Genomic DNA, 15,122 nt, shown 5'->3' on the forward strand with positions numbered 1-15,122 from the left:
GTTTTGAGTACAAACATATTGTAGAAACACTTTAACACTTTTACTTTTACAGAACAAACATCACCTTTAATTTGATTTATAAATAATAAACCTGACCATTAACTTTTCTCAAAACAACAATGCAGCAGATTAGAGGGTTGCTTTGGGATGGAAACACTCACAGCACAGGGATGTTTCAGTTTAATGAAAGCAGGATCAGCAGACTGGAAATGAGTGCAGTATTTAATAACGTGGCATTCAGTAAGCATTAATAAATCTGAATGTAATGAGGGTGTTTTTATGATGTCATTCAGGACTGGATTGGGAATCTTAATTTAAAGCAGTCTTTGGAACGTCGTGCTTGAGTTGATCTAATCAGTGTGTTAGATTTCACCGCATCAGGAGACGCTCGGTACTCGATACTGACATAATCCACTCCAATAACTCAATCTCTCAACCACTGAAATACACAAACAAATAACACGCAACGTTTGACAATGAAACACTCTGTCTAACTAATATTATTAGCAGAGCAGGATGGGGAATAAACGAAATCAGAAAAATAAATAATGTTTTTTAAACTTTCAAGTCGGTGTGGGCCAGAGCATGGGCTGTGAAGGTACCACAGGTGAGCCACGAGGGGTTATTTACAGTAAATAAATCAAAAGTCTTTTTTATTATTATTATTATTATTTTCAGTTTTGCAATTAAGTATTAATTGAACATACAGATTTATAATTAAAAAAAAAAAAAAAAATCAAAACCAGGAAAACAAATTATGATTTTAAATATTAATCCGTTATTAATTTGATTTTAAAAAATGGAATGGAATATTCTTAAATTTGAGAATGGGGGTGGATTTATCCTTGAAACGGCCACGCCCATGAAGTTAAACAGACAGTTCAGGGACTGCATCCTTTAAAGATTTGTGTCCTCACTGACTGTGTAGAAGGCCAAACCGAAATGAGGACGGGGATTTCCTGCCACAGACTATTTTTGGCCCTACAGTACTTAAAACATATAACTGTAACATGAAGTATAAATTATGTAGCTGAACTGCAGCTGAACTGAGCTACTGTTGTTTAACCTTGTGTAACATGTAACGTGTATCCCTGTTTTACAAAAAAACATGTCTCACAGGAAGTGGAATTTACTTAAACCATTGTTTTTTTATATATATATATATATAATTAATATTTTGCATATTATATTTATTAATTTTCTATATCGCTTGACCATATTTTCTATACGGCTTATCCTGCTCAGGGTCGCAGGAGGCCAGGAAAATATGTTAAAGGACTCGGGGTGCAAGGTGGGGAACAGCCTGGACAGGGTGCCAATCCATCACAGGGCACACACACTCACACACTCACACACTCATTCACTCTCTACGGGCAATTTGGGAACACCAGTTAGCCCAATCTGCATGTCTTTTGTCTGTAGGAGGAAACTTACCAAGCAAAAGGAAAACAGGCAAACTCCACTCTCACACACAGACCCTTTGCAGGAATCAAACCTGGACCCTGTAGATGCGAGGTCACGTTTATCACTCACTTACTCATCGTCTATACCGCTTTATTCTGTATTCAGGGTCGCGGGGGCCTGGAGCCTATCACAGGGGGCTTAGGGCACGAGGCAGGGTACACCCTGAACAGGGTGCCAATCTATCTCAGGGCACACACACACACTTACACACCCTTTTACACACTACAAGCAATTTGGGAACGCCAATCAGCCTTACCTGCATGTCTTTGGACTGTGGGAGGAAACCGGAGTACGTGGAGGAAACCCACCAAGCACAGAAAGAACATGCACACAGAGATGGGAATCGAACCCGGACCCTGAAGGTGCAAGGCGACAGTGCTAACCACTACACCACCATGCCACCATTAAACTTTATACTATATTTATTTTTAATATCCTTGTCACTTCCTGACTCTTCCTGGGCTTGCAAAGAATCTTGGGATAGGTTTACAAACTATACGACATAATCTGCCTTCAAATGTGTCCGACGAAACTTGCAGCCCTAAAACACCCAAAGACTAAGTAATGTTGTACCTATCTTTAACTATTCCGGGTTATCTGCCTTGGGCTTTGTCATTTTGAGATGCTTTTCTGCTCACCACGGTTGTAAAGAGTGGATATTTGAAATACCATTACTGTCAGGTCAAAGAACTCTGACCTCTCCCATCAAAACGTAATTTCTGCCGTGCTATTATAGTGGTGAAGGTGTTGGACTACTAATCGGAAGGTCTCAAGTTCAGTCCCTTGAGCAAGGCCCTTAACGCTCAACTGCTCATACAGTATGTGTAATAAGATCAACTGTAAGTCGCTCTGATTCAGGGACTAAACCAAAAATTTATGGGTTTTTTGTTCTGTATCGAGACTGTCAGACCAGAAAATTCTAGTTTCTGAAATATCTAAGCACCCTGCCAAGACAAAGTCACACTTAACCTCTTGAGCTGTATCTGGATCATTTTCATGCATCACCCGTTGCCTTGTTCTGCATGACTGGCTGATTGGATAGTCACATCAAGTGTATAAAGGCAAATAAGATGAAATATTGCACTTAACATCAATTGATCTGTTTCTTGTTCGATTTAAAACCATTAACGTCCTTAATAATGTTTTATAATGCTTTTGTGTTTACCTTTTGAGTAATCGGTCCTATTTAGTTTATTATAAAATATTGAAGGGAAATAAGTGCAGGAGCAGACAGGAGTATCTGAAAGAATAACCTGTAGTTGATGAGCACAAGATGTTTATTGGATTTTTACACTGTTTGCACATCCTCGGCAATAAAAACAGATCTGTAAACATCTAGAATACAAGAAAATATATCAAATATTTATCATTATGATGAAACCGAAGATTATTAAGCCTACTTGCAGACATCCCAAGCACCAATGTGTCCCTTTTGGGCGATTAAGCACAGACTCCTGGAGTACTTTGGTGTACCGTGATTCCCTGAACCATCCTCTTTGCCAATAAAGTGTCTGAAAGTTTGGGTTTCAAAGCCCTCGACAGTGCACCTTTGGAGAAAATTTACGCACCTCACACAGCAGCCTTCAGCCTCCCATACACCAGCCTGACACTTCCCGCTCTGTTGCCATGATTTAAATGTTCTACTGTAAGCTCTGTGTGTTTTTGTTTTTTTTCTCACCACATTGCTCCAGGGTCCTGAGCTGAGTTTCGGATGGTTTTAAATCGCCCCTTGATGTGAATGTGTATGGATCGAACCATGTGCATTCCACCTGGGATCAATTCTGTTGGTTCGCTGTTCCCAGTAAGATTGGGCGCCGCGACCCTGATAAAGAGACGATGAACGAATGAAGAAGCCGCCTATACTGCGCGCGTGTCTGAGTGCTGAGTTCGTCCTCGTGACATGCTGGTAGTGCGATTCCAGTGACACCAATTTCCATAATGGCTTGTGATGGCATCGAGGTGGAAGCACTGCGACGAGAGCAGACAGCACAAGTTAACAGTTCCCTTACTGATATAAATAGAGCTGCCAGAATCGACGGAAACCAATATGAAGGCCTAATAGTTTATCCTGGAAAGCCTTGCCTCTGAGGAAATGTAGAAGAGAAACCCCCATGGCACTTACTTTAAACACAGTAGAAGGTGACATTTTTTTTTTATTACTAGCGTTCTGACTTACTATATAGCTTAATTTATATACAGTATTCAAGTAAAGTTCATAAGCAATAGGAAAAAAAAACCTTTCTCGCTATAAATAAGGCAATCTGCATAGTAATGGGACGTTTTGTTGCGTTTCAGGTTAACACCTGTCTGTGACTAGCATCAGAGACGCCTCAGCTATTTACTTCCTCGTCCGTTCGGTTTTTGATCTCAACATATCATGTTCTCTATTCACATCATGAAATCTGCAACAACAAAAAAAACTTCTCCTCGTTCTGATCTAACACCCCGAGTCTTAGCTAGTCTCTGGTTTGATGAGCTCCCTTCAGCTAAATCATTTACATCAGTGCAATACGATGTCACCGGATAAACCGCAACAGTGGACCTGCGACAGGACCCGAGGTGCTTAATGATTAGAAAGCTGAAATCCTGAATGCTGAAACGCGGCACTGAAACCGCATGATGGTTCACTTCTGGACTCAGGTCATGATCCCTGAAATATGGTGTCAGCCCATGTGCTACTGTACTTAATGCTGGATGGTGCAAAATGACCCCAGAATGTGTTAAAGTTGTCTAAACACGTTCGTTAGATGTCAGTATAAAGTACAGCTATAGGACTTGTGTCTAGTCTGGAGCTGATTTCTGTATTGACTTGGATTGTCTCGGGTGATGGGAATTGTCCTCATTAAATATGGTCTCGACGTAGAGAGAAAGTAAAAAATGATGATTGTGTTTCCTTTTTCTTTCTTTGTCTCCCTATCTAGACAATGCACAAATGAAACCTTCTCAAAGCTATCCAGTTAAAGGAAAAGGCTTACGGTTTCAATCTTGGTGCAATCTCGTTTTTATTTTTTATTTTTTTGGTCCCTTTTTTGACGTGGTCTTGGACCGGCCTTTCTCTTGGACCTGACAAAAAAGTGACCTGTTTGTATGTGGCAAAAGAGAGGGAACCTCTAGGTCTGGTCCTAAGCCTGGTTAAATTGTTCCATCTAGATCCACTAGATGTACCGGGTGTAAAACCAAATATTCAGATCCAGTGAGAAGTCACCCTACTATCTCGCTAGACCTTCACCTGAAGCAGAAGCAACCAATCTAGTCTTATGAGCTCATGATTGTCTAAACTATATGCAATTTATTTATATAGAAAAAGGCAATCTTCAACCCCTGAATCAAACGTGAATAGGAAGTGCACACTGCCAAGTTTCTACGTCGAGATACCGAAATGATAAACTGCTGCATTATGTTGATTCCAAGGCCGAGTGCGAGTATTCCATCATGGTCAGGAAGAAAGGAAGGAAATATATTCAGGCTTCTGCTTCTGCACAAATACTCATGATGTCTGTTCCTGCTCAAGCTGATATTTCATAAACTCCTGACATGTCAGGACATTAAATATTTCATCCCGTCCCCGGCCTTGAGACGCACCCCTATGCCCGAAGTGCCAGTGGGTAATTTTAAGTGACATAAATCTAAAAAAAATCCCCTGCAGCTGCTCATCTGCATCTGTCTGTATAATTGTGCAGCCTGGATCTCCACAGATCCCCTGTGCACCTGCTACCCTTCATGCAGTATTTCAAGATACATGTAGTAATGAAATATAAATACGAGACCACCCCAAGCGTTTAAGTCCTTGAAATAAGGGCACTGTCAGGTTTCTGTGTTTAGAGCCCGTTCCCTCATGCAGGCATGTTTCAAAGTGGATAAGATTTTTTTTTTTTCTTTTAGAAAGTGATAAATTTATTATCTGACTGGAATGAATAAATAATGACACACACACACACACACACAAACACAATAGTCGCACTAGACCATACAGGATGCAAAAGCATTGTATGATATATTGGATGTATTTATTATATCCCGTGTCCTAAATATTACACCGTAAAATATTGAACACAAAAATCCTCAGTTTAATGACAGACCCAAAGCACAGAACCAACAGCTTTAAAAGATCAGTAACACCGCCCAGGGTGAGAAAGAAAGACGCAAGTCAAATCAGCTCCCAGTGTGAGAACACAGGGAACATATCGACCACTGTGAGCCAAATGAAAGCAACGTTCTGCCCAGCCACGGCTTGTAATTAAAGAGCCCTGATTGGAGAACCCCCGCGGCGAAAGCACCCATTATTATATTTCCCTCACGCTCACAAACGAGCCGAACAATCCACACACATACAAAAAAAAAAAAAAAACACCAATAAAATTCTGTTTAAAGTGAAAGGAATACTCACTATGGTGAAGTTCATGACCTTGAGGATCCAGATAGTGAGCGCGAGGTTGACCAGGATGAGGATCATGAGAAGGAGGACGAAAAAGTAAAGGCAACGTTTCCGCCAGCCGTAGATGCCCACTTTGTACACGTGAGGTTTCTCGGTGCTCTGGACATTGTTCCTATGAGTGAACTGTTCTTGGGTCATCTGCAAACAAGAGAATGCAAAAAAAAAATGATTAGCTACAGAGGTGTTGGGGATCTCAGACGGGTCACATCATTCAGTTTGCTTCAATTCCATCCGGGGTCATTTGTAAAGTGTTATTAAGGGTGGAGATTGGCATGAAGCAGCTCACAGAAATACAAATGACTGGATATAAATAAAAACATTATATAAAAGAAATATATTTCTAGCTTGGTCGATTTGTTATCATGTTTGGTCACATTGGAAGTTCAAGCTGTTTTACTCAGAACGAGGGCTGCACAAAAGAATCAAAAACTTAATAAAGAAAACTTTTGAAACATTCTTTGATTGTGATTTAAACTGTGGTATGTAACTACTGAAGTACCATTTTGTATCTCATTAACAGGATGTTCGCTGATATGTACTCATCCCCTTTAAATCATTAAAAGAAATTAAACAAATGCTAAATTATTGACAAACTCCACATCAATTCCTGACTATAAATAAATTCTAAATTATAGCCTTTTGCTATTAAATAACTTTGACTCAGAAAAGTGAAATTAAATGGTTTTAATTAGGAATTCCCAGTCTGACATCAACACGTCTGATGTCACGGCAGAACAGCAACACGCTCAGTTCACGTTTCTACTTTGATTTTTTAATTTAGTAATTAAGATGTATGTTTATGTCTTAGGACGTTCTGTGCCATTTATTTTAATAAGCATTGTTTATAGGACTGTTTAAGGGTTATTTATACAAAGATACCAAAACATCCAAGGAGTTATTATATGTAATATATTTGAACAGAAAAGTCATAATTTATTGAGAAAAGTACAGTAATATAATACCTGATACACCAAAAGGTTAAGAATATATTTTTTTTAACACAACCATATTACATCAAGTAAAACTAGCTTTAAACAAATGTCCTACATTTCAAAGAAAAGGTCATGAAATTTCAGGAATTAAACATTAAGGAATTAAATATTTTAAGGGAAATTTTTTAAAATATTATTTAAAAAAGAGCTCTTAACAGTTTAATAAAAATTATAATAAGTGACAAATTTACAAATTATTTTTTCTTATTATAAGGAAAAAGTACATAAAGAGAAAACGTTTTAATTATTTGAGAAAATATTGTTACCATCATATATATTTAAATTTAGGGAAAATATCATAATATATCAAGAAATGAAATTGGATTATTTTGAAAATAACATTCTAAAATTATACAGAAGTAGTCACCTGATTTAAAGAATAATAAAAATTAAATTATTTTGAGAAAAAAATATATATATATACCATATTGAAAAATGGTGTAATATTTAGAAAATAAATTCTTTACATTTTGATAAAAAAAATAGCAAAATTATTTTTAAAGTTATTAAATAATTATAATAATCTAATAACCCTAACCATGATTATAATATATGCATAATGTTTTTTTAAGAATAAAGTCTTAACATTTCGAAGAAAAGGTCATAATATTTAAAGAATAAAAAAACAGTACATATTGAGAAAAGAAACTGTGACTTTTTAAGAACAAAGGCCCAACATTTAAAGGAACAATTTACAATTAAAAGAATTTGAATTCAATATATTTTAAGAAAATATATGGAGACATATGGTAATATTTTGTGAAAAAATCCTAACATTATAATTTATACATAATTTTCTAAGAAAAAAGGCCTAATTTTATATTGGAAAAAAATCATAATTTTACAAGAAAGAATGCATGATAGTCTGACCAAACAGTGCATGAAGAATCATGTGTTAAAAATCAAAACACCTTGAGAATTGGAAGCCATCAGATCGGAACTGCATGTGATCAGATACGTGATTAGATAGGTTCTGGTCACTGATCGAACACTTGGTACATAAGCTCTTATCCTGACTGTCTGCACCAGTAACGCTGTCACTAACACTGACTCTAACCATCTAAATGAAATTAAATAAATAAATCAATCAGAAGAGCGTGCACACTGCGAGCGCTTTAATCACCACCTGATAACTTTGCATTCTGCTGTCAGCGGCTCTTAGGGACTGAGGCCCTGGCGGCGAAGCCAATCGCGTTTGACAACCGTCTATTCAGCGCTTAACTGAAACAAATGACACCAGACAGCTCTGTGAAAGCGCCAAAGCAAAAAGAATGAACAATGAATAATTGGGAATAATATTTCCCTTCTGCACATCACACTGTGTTTTACATCAATGTCACACTTCGGACCGTGTGATCACTCCGCTGCACATCGTTTGTCACATTCACACGTTCGGGAAAAATAAAATCACAAAGAATTATAACCGCAAAAAAAGTCTGTAGGAAGTCAGAGTAAAGAGGGAGAGCGAGACGGGCCACCACCCGCTGCTGCTCGGGCCACGGGTACGAGACGTCTACGGTACAGAAACGTGTGTATACGTCTGTGTTAATACGTCATAACATCACGTGTGTAATGCATCAGGTGCACTTCAGAAAGAACAAACAGAAGCAGGAAAAAGAGACAAAGACATTTTTACTGTACGACATGAACAATAGAAAGAAGTTGAAAAAGGAAAGAAAGATTTCTAATGGAAAAAAGAAAGAAGGAATAAATGAATGCAAGAAAAAGGAAGGAAGGGAAGAAGGAAAAGAGAAAATAGTATAATGAAAAGAAAAAAAGAAAATGAGACAAAGACATTTTTAGAAAGTAACAAAAGTAAGAAGTTGAAAAAGTAAAAAAGAGAGGTGTGTTCATTAGCCACAGAATGAGGGATTAGAGCATAGAACTGATGAGATTTCCTTTCTTTCTTTTTTTTGTTTCTTTCTTTCAGGAACAAATTATTAATAAGAAGCAATAAAAAATTATTATTTCTTTTTTTCTTTGTCTTATTTCTTTTCTTGCTTTTGAGAACATCAGATATGCATTTATAATAATTTAAGTTTCATTTCTTTTTTTTGTTCTTTCTTACATTGTCTCTTTCTTTCTAACAACTTGTTTGATTACTGAAAAAAGTCATGTGACTGTAGATAAGGTCATAGAAACAACAGTATTATAATTTTTCATTCTTTCTTTTTTTGCTTTTTTACTGTGAAGCATGAAGAACAAATAAATAAGTAAACTGCCAAACCTTTCTTTTTTTCTTTCTTTCTTTTTTCTTTCTTTCTTTCTTTCTTTCTCATCTTTGTAAAACAGTCACAAACAGTAAGCACAAGTAAATTGCATTCATTTTCTTTTTTCTTTCTTTCCTTCTTATAAGAACATCAAGTCTAAATTAGTAACAATTAGGCAAATCTTTCTTTCTTTCTTTCTTTCTTTCTTTCTAAGCCCTTGTTTGATTTGATGTCTAAGGTCATGTGACAGTAGGTAAATGACCGTATTAAAGAACTGGATAATTATTAAGTCATTCTGTTTTTTTTTTTTCAATACAATAATATAATGTTAGTTATTAAATGATCAACCATCAGTCATGTTACTAGTGTGTTATAGTCATGAGTCATTATTGAACAATTACGGGATCTGGACGGAGGGCTGGAGCTGTGAAACACTGCACGCTTCCTGACCCACACGCTGACACGAGCTCGAGCTGCCTTAACACCCGAGCTGCGGAGAATAAACACCGTAGGCTGCAGTCTGATGGTGTTAAAGGCGCTCGGAGCGTCGCGGATGCGAAACTCGGCAGGCTGTGATGTAAGCCACTTACTCCGAGAGTCATCTCGGGCCTCTGAAATGTGACTCACACGCTGCCTTATCATTTACTTTTTCGTCTAACAGCATCTTTTAGCATTTAATTACACACAGCGCTAATGCCGTAATGCGGCTGCTTTTCCTTTCCGTCCTAATTTCACTGAAAGAGACAAAAACGCCTCTTAGAAAAAGTGGTTGAATTTTTTTTTTTTACAGACGTCTTCAGTTCCGGGATAAAACGACAAACTGAGAATGTGTTAATCATCTGAAAGAGAGAGAGAGAGAGAAAAGAAGTATTGCTAGCATTCTGAAAAGAAAAGGAAAACAGCAGCGAATCTGGTACAGCTGCAAAGGAAACGGAAAGAAACAAAAGAGGAAAAGGAGCGGGAGCGGAAAATGTGATGAACATGAAGCCTGCTGCAGTGAAGACATTCTAGAAGAAAAGGCCACAGTCTCAGTGGAAAAAAAAACAACAACAACATGCTAACATGAACAGCTAGTTTGATGGACAAAGGTGTGGCGCGTAGTTATGCTAACAGCTAGTTTTTATGACTTATTGATGCTGCGGATGTTGTCGTTTTCACCCAAACTGAAGGGAAGAAGCTGAAAAGAGAACGTAGATTGCTTTCACACAAAAGAGAGAGAGAGAGAGACGGCGAGTTCCTCGTGTGTTCCTCCGTCTGAGCCCCACCACTCTCAAACACTTCAGACGATAAGCGAGTGAAAGAGCGAAGCGTGAAGAACGCACACACTGGAGACGGAAAAAAAATCACCCTTGAAACTGTTCAAAGGCGAACATCAAGAGGCAGCGATTGGTTTCATTCCTGCAGAGCGTCCTCACCTTTTACCTGCACCATTAATCCCTTCTTTTTTCTCGAATAAACGAATAGAAGTAAAGCTTAAATAAGAGAAACTAAATAAATTTGGAGGTGATTGAGGAAAAAAACATTTCTTCCTTTTTTCCCCTCTTCATTAGGAAGTGTGAAAAAGAGAAATAAAAACTATTAAAATATATAATTCTCATTAAGAAAACGTTCTTCTTTAAAGATTGTCCTTTAGTTTTTAGGATCTTTGAGCGCTTTCAGCCATTCTTTAAAAAAATATTTCGCCTTTTTTTTCTTATTTTATTAAAAGAAATTGAACTGCAATAGTGAGAGAAACAAAATAAGTAAAAAAATTTTTACAAAAATAATTAGTTACATTTTCTTGGAGAAAAATGGAGAGGTTTACAATGTGGATAGCGTGAGGTTGGACTAGGTTATATTGAACAGGGTGAAACTAGGCAAGGTGAGGTCAGACAGGGTTAGGGTGGACAGGGTGAGCTGGGACAGGATGAGGGGACACAGGGTGAACTGGCAGAGTAAGGGTGGACAGGGTGAACTGGGACAGGATGAGATCAGACAGGGTGAGTGTGGACAGGTTGAAGGTGGGCAGGGTGAAAGAGGACAGAGTGAACTGGCACAGGGTGCGAGTAGACATAGTGTTGTCTGACTGGTTGAGAGTGGGTATGGGACAGGGTGAAAGAAGACAGTATGAGGGGACACTGGGTGAAACTGGCAGGGTGAGGGGACAGGGCACAGTGAGGGTGGGTACTGTGAATGGAGACAGGTGAGAGCGGACAGAGTGTAGTCAGACAGGTTGAGCATGGTATGGGACAGGGTAAAAGGAAACAGGGTGAGGGGACAGAGGGTGTGGGTGGACAGGACACAACCAGGCATGTGAGGGGAGGCGGGGTGAGGGGGGGGCCGGTGAGGTGAGGGTGAAAAGGATGGGATTGGGCATGGATGGGGTCACAGGGTGAGGGTGGAAACTAGGACAGGGTGAGGGTGGACAGAGTAAATTAGGACAGGGTGAGGGTGGACAGGGTGATGTTGGACAGGGTGAGGGTGGACAGGGTGAGGGTGGACAGGGTGAGGGTGGACAGGGTGAGGGTGGACAGGGTGCAGACAGACCTTGCTAAGAAAATAATGAATGACCACCTTAAACATGGAGGGCTGGACCTTTGTGCTGCTTTTAAAGAAACCTGCGTAATATAGATATAACTGAAGCAGCAATACGCAGTAGGCAGCGCCACAACACACACACACACACACACACACACACAGGGCCGGAGTGGGACTCATTTTCAGCCCTGGAGTTTCATGCCTCAGACCGGCCCACTTTAGATCACAACCTATTATTATTAAAATCATGTAATTTTAAGCTTACATGTTAAGTCTACAATAGTGCAAATTGTTCTATTGTTGAATGACTTTAATCATATTCCCTTTCAATGTAAATACATGGGTCACGACTTTTGTTTGGGCATAGTAAGTGGTTATACTGGAACTAATGCTTGCTTGTTCACACATCCTGTTACAGCAGCTCACCTCTTTCTTCCATACTGACAGAAGCAACCCTCTCATCACGACTGGCTCCTGGCTCTGATTCTGACACCAAATCATATTATGACAATGGTCATGATTCTCAGCACAAATCTCTCCCTTTTACAAAGTTTTCTGATCAATTTAGGTCAGTTTCGCTAATGTAGTGCTGAATCATCTAGCATTTCAGGGCACATTTCATATATGGCAGGTCTACACCATACACCATATATATATTATATTAATTCTAATAATATTCAGTTATTCACTCAGTGCGTAGCCTATTCCTACCTTTCCACTCTGGATTTGCAGGCTCATGGCTGGTGCATGGTGCTGGATCTAGCTTCTGAGGAGCTAAAAGACAAAGTTTCCCTGTTATGTGGCGTCACATTATAGGCCACTATCGTTTAAATGGTATAACGTTTTGTTATATGCCACAACAATACACAATTCATTGACTTTATAATTATAATTATTTGTAAAACTAAGAAATAAAAGAATACTCTGGAATTAAATAATGTGTGTGTGTGGGGGGGGGGGGGGGGGATGTGTCTGCTACACTAGATGGACCCACATAGAAAACTTTCACGGCATCAGAACACACGTAGAAACGGCTTTATCTGTCATTGAGAAACGGCTAATGTTACTTTCCTCCTGGATCTGTAAGCTAACTCACTTGCTAACGTTAGCTGTCAGTTAAACTCCTCTACAATAAATTCATCACTGGACGTATCAGCAGAAAACCTGACAACCCAGCGGCTGGAAATATTTTTTGTATTATTACTTCAACCTAAACAGACAGATGCCGCCGCTATCGTGTTCATATACCATATCCAACCTTTAAGTTGAACTGTGGTTTGGAGTTAAAGTTCAACATCTTTCCTTACCCGTTTCATCGTCCTCATGTGGTGCTAGAAACTGCGAGCTTGTTTTAGTAAAAAAGGTGCCAATTTTGGCACATTTAGCTGCGTCTGTTTCCAGAGCTTTCCTCTTTTTAATTCTTGCCTTCTCCGCGCCACCTTTGCTCTTTCTACCTTCCATCTTTTAACAGCTGATCCGGCCAGGAGAACTCTGCTGCGCTGACCTGGCGCTGACCCAGTGCTCCGACGCGTTACGTCAGGGTGCGTCTGCCAATAATACAGGCATTTTTTCTTCTTTTTTATAAACAAAAGAGCCACCATTGGAGGCGGCACAGGGACAGCGGTAGCAGCGTATGATCAACCTAATGCCGTGACTGAGCAATGGGCTGGCCCACGAAAAAAATGTAAAAAAAAAAATTAAAAAAAAAGAAGAAGAAGAAAAGAATTAGACACCGGCCCTTGCGGCCCAAACATCAGACCGGCCCACCGGGAATTGTCCCGGTCCTCCCGATTAGCCACTCCGGGCCTGCACACACACACACACACACACACACACACACCTCGGACATGGAGAGGAGGGGATTCCGGTTTCATTCAGCAAAGTCTTTCTTGAAAATTATATGTATGTGTGTGTGTGTGTGTGTGTGTGTGTGTATGGTAAGAGAGAGAGATTTATTTCAGAAACGCTTCAGCTTGCAGTAAACAGATGTGACCTTGAAATAATTAACCTTCACTATCTTTCTTTATCAGCTGTGAAATTAGATTCAGACGAAATAAAAGCTCGAGTTTGTCGCAGCAGCGCTTTGTGTTGGTCTTGTTCTTCTTTACGCTGTCTCGTTTTCTTTATTTTGACTATATTCATAAATAACTTAGATATTTTAATTTATATGGGTTAATTTACTGTACAGTTACTGCTTGTTTTACAAATGATGCTGAGCAGAACAGATTCACACCTTACGTTACTGTACAGTTACTGCTTGAATATGATGCAGGAAAAAGTAAACAGACAAAATGTTCTTTCTTTCTTTTCCAAATGTATTAATTAAGTAATTTATTTGAAGACAGTGAAAAATAGATTTAGCATTTTAGGTATCCGATTAAACTTTTCTTTCTCTTTTGAATGTGCACCGTAAATACTGTAAAGAAAAACATCTAATAAATTAGAAAAAATAAATCTTATTTTTATTTTTCACTTTCTTTTCTTTCTCTCTTAACATTTTGTGTGCAAACGTAATTAAAGTATTTAAAGTAAGTATAAAAAATAAACCTTTTTTTCCTTATTTCATGAACTTTTTTCATGCATTTTTAATCAAAAGTAAATAAGAATAAAGAAACAAATTTAGAGGTAAATACAGTAAGTACATATTTCTTTACTTTTTCCATTCTTTGTTTTTCTTTCTTTCATCCTGTCCTTTTTCTTTCTTAAAAGTCAAGTGTAAATAAAATAAATAAAATAATTAAAACCATAAGTCATTGGGTAAATCTTTTCTTTATATTTTAGTCTATTTATTAAATTTTACTTCTTTCACATTCTCGGATTTTTTTTTTTTAAGTGAAGGACAATTTTTAAGTAGTTAAGCTTTTTTTCTTGAAAATCAAATGTAAATAAAATAACAACTAAACAATATTATATCAATATTATTATCTATTTATATTATATAGATATATATTTATTTTTTTTATTTCATGTTTCTCCTTTCTGAAAAAGTGACAGATTTTTTTTAGGAACTTAAAAAACTAACAAAATATGTGTAATCAATTATGTCTTTCTGTTTATTTTTGTTAGTTAATTAGCTTTTCTTGTTTTGTATTTCTTTTTTAAAAGTTAAGTATAAAAGAAAGAAACAATACATTTTAATTATAGGTCATTAGGTAAACTTTTATTTTTATACTTTGCTTCTCTGCACTGTAACCCTTCACCAGGTTCCTTCAGAAGCTCATTAATAAATATGTTGATTTTGTTTCAAAATGTTGAATTTATTTATTATTTACACTTTTATGATTCTAAATTATTTGGAGTTTACTCACAAAAATCTGTTTCGATGACGCTCTGTCCCTGTCTCTCTCTTTCTCTCTCTCTCGGCTCTACGAGCTTACAGCTAGCTTGTTGTTGTTTTCCTTCTCTGTACTCCTATGACACACGTCTGATTCTTTATCAATGAGTAAAAAAAATAAATAAAAAATGTAGATGTTGATAAAATCCTCAGCATATGAAACACCTGCT

The 15,122-nt window shown here is 37.8% G+C and overlaps 1 protein-coding gene across 6 annotated transcripts in view; it reads right to left on the reverse strand.

Moving 5' to 3' along the window:
* The window catches only part of sgcd (sarcoglycan, delta (dystrophin-associated glycoprotein)), a 222,985-nt gene that overhangs the window by 95,448 nt on the left and 112,415 nt on the right, over positions 1-15,122 (reverse strand). For all 6 annotated transcript variants that reach the window (XM_053478375.1, XM_053478373.1, XM_053478371.1 and 3 more), the window contains exon 2: positions 5,852-6,037. In XM_053478375.1, the coding sequence (XP_053334350.1) occupies positions 5,852-6,037 (186 nt within the window). The remainder of the gene's footprint in view (positions 1-5,851; positions 6,038-15,122) is intronic.

This window comes from Clarias gariepinus, chromosome 19, assembly GCF_024256425.1.
Source record: "Clarias gariepinus isolate MV-2021 ecotype Netherlands chromosome 19, CGAR_prim_01v2, whole genome shotgun sequence".
Lineage (NCBI taxonomy): Eukaryota > Metazoa > Chordata > Actinopteri > Siluriformes > Clariidae > Clarias > Clarias gariepinus.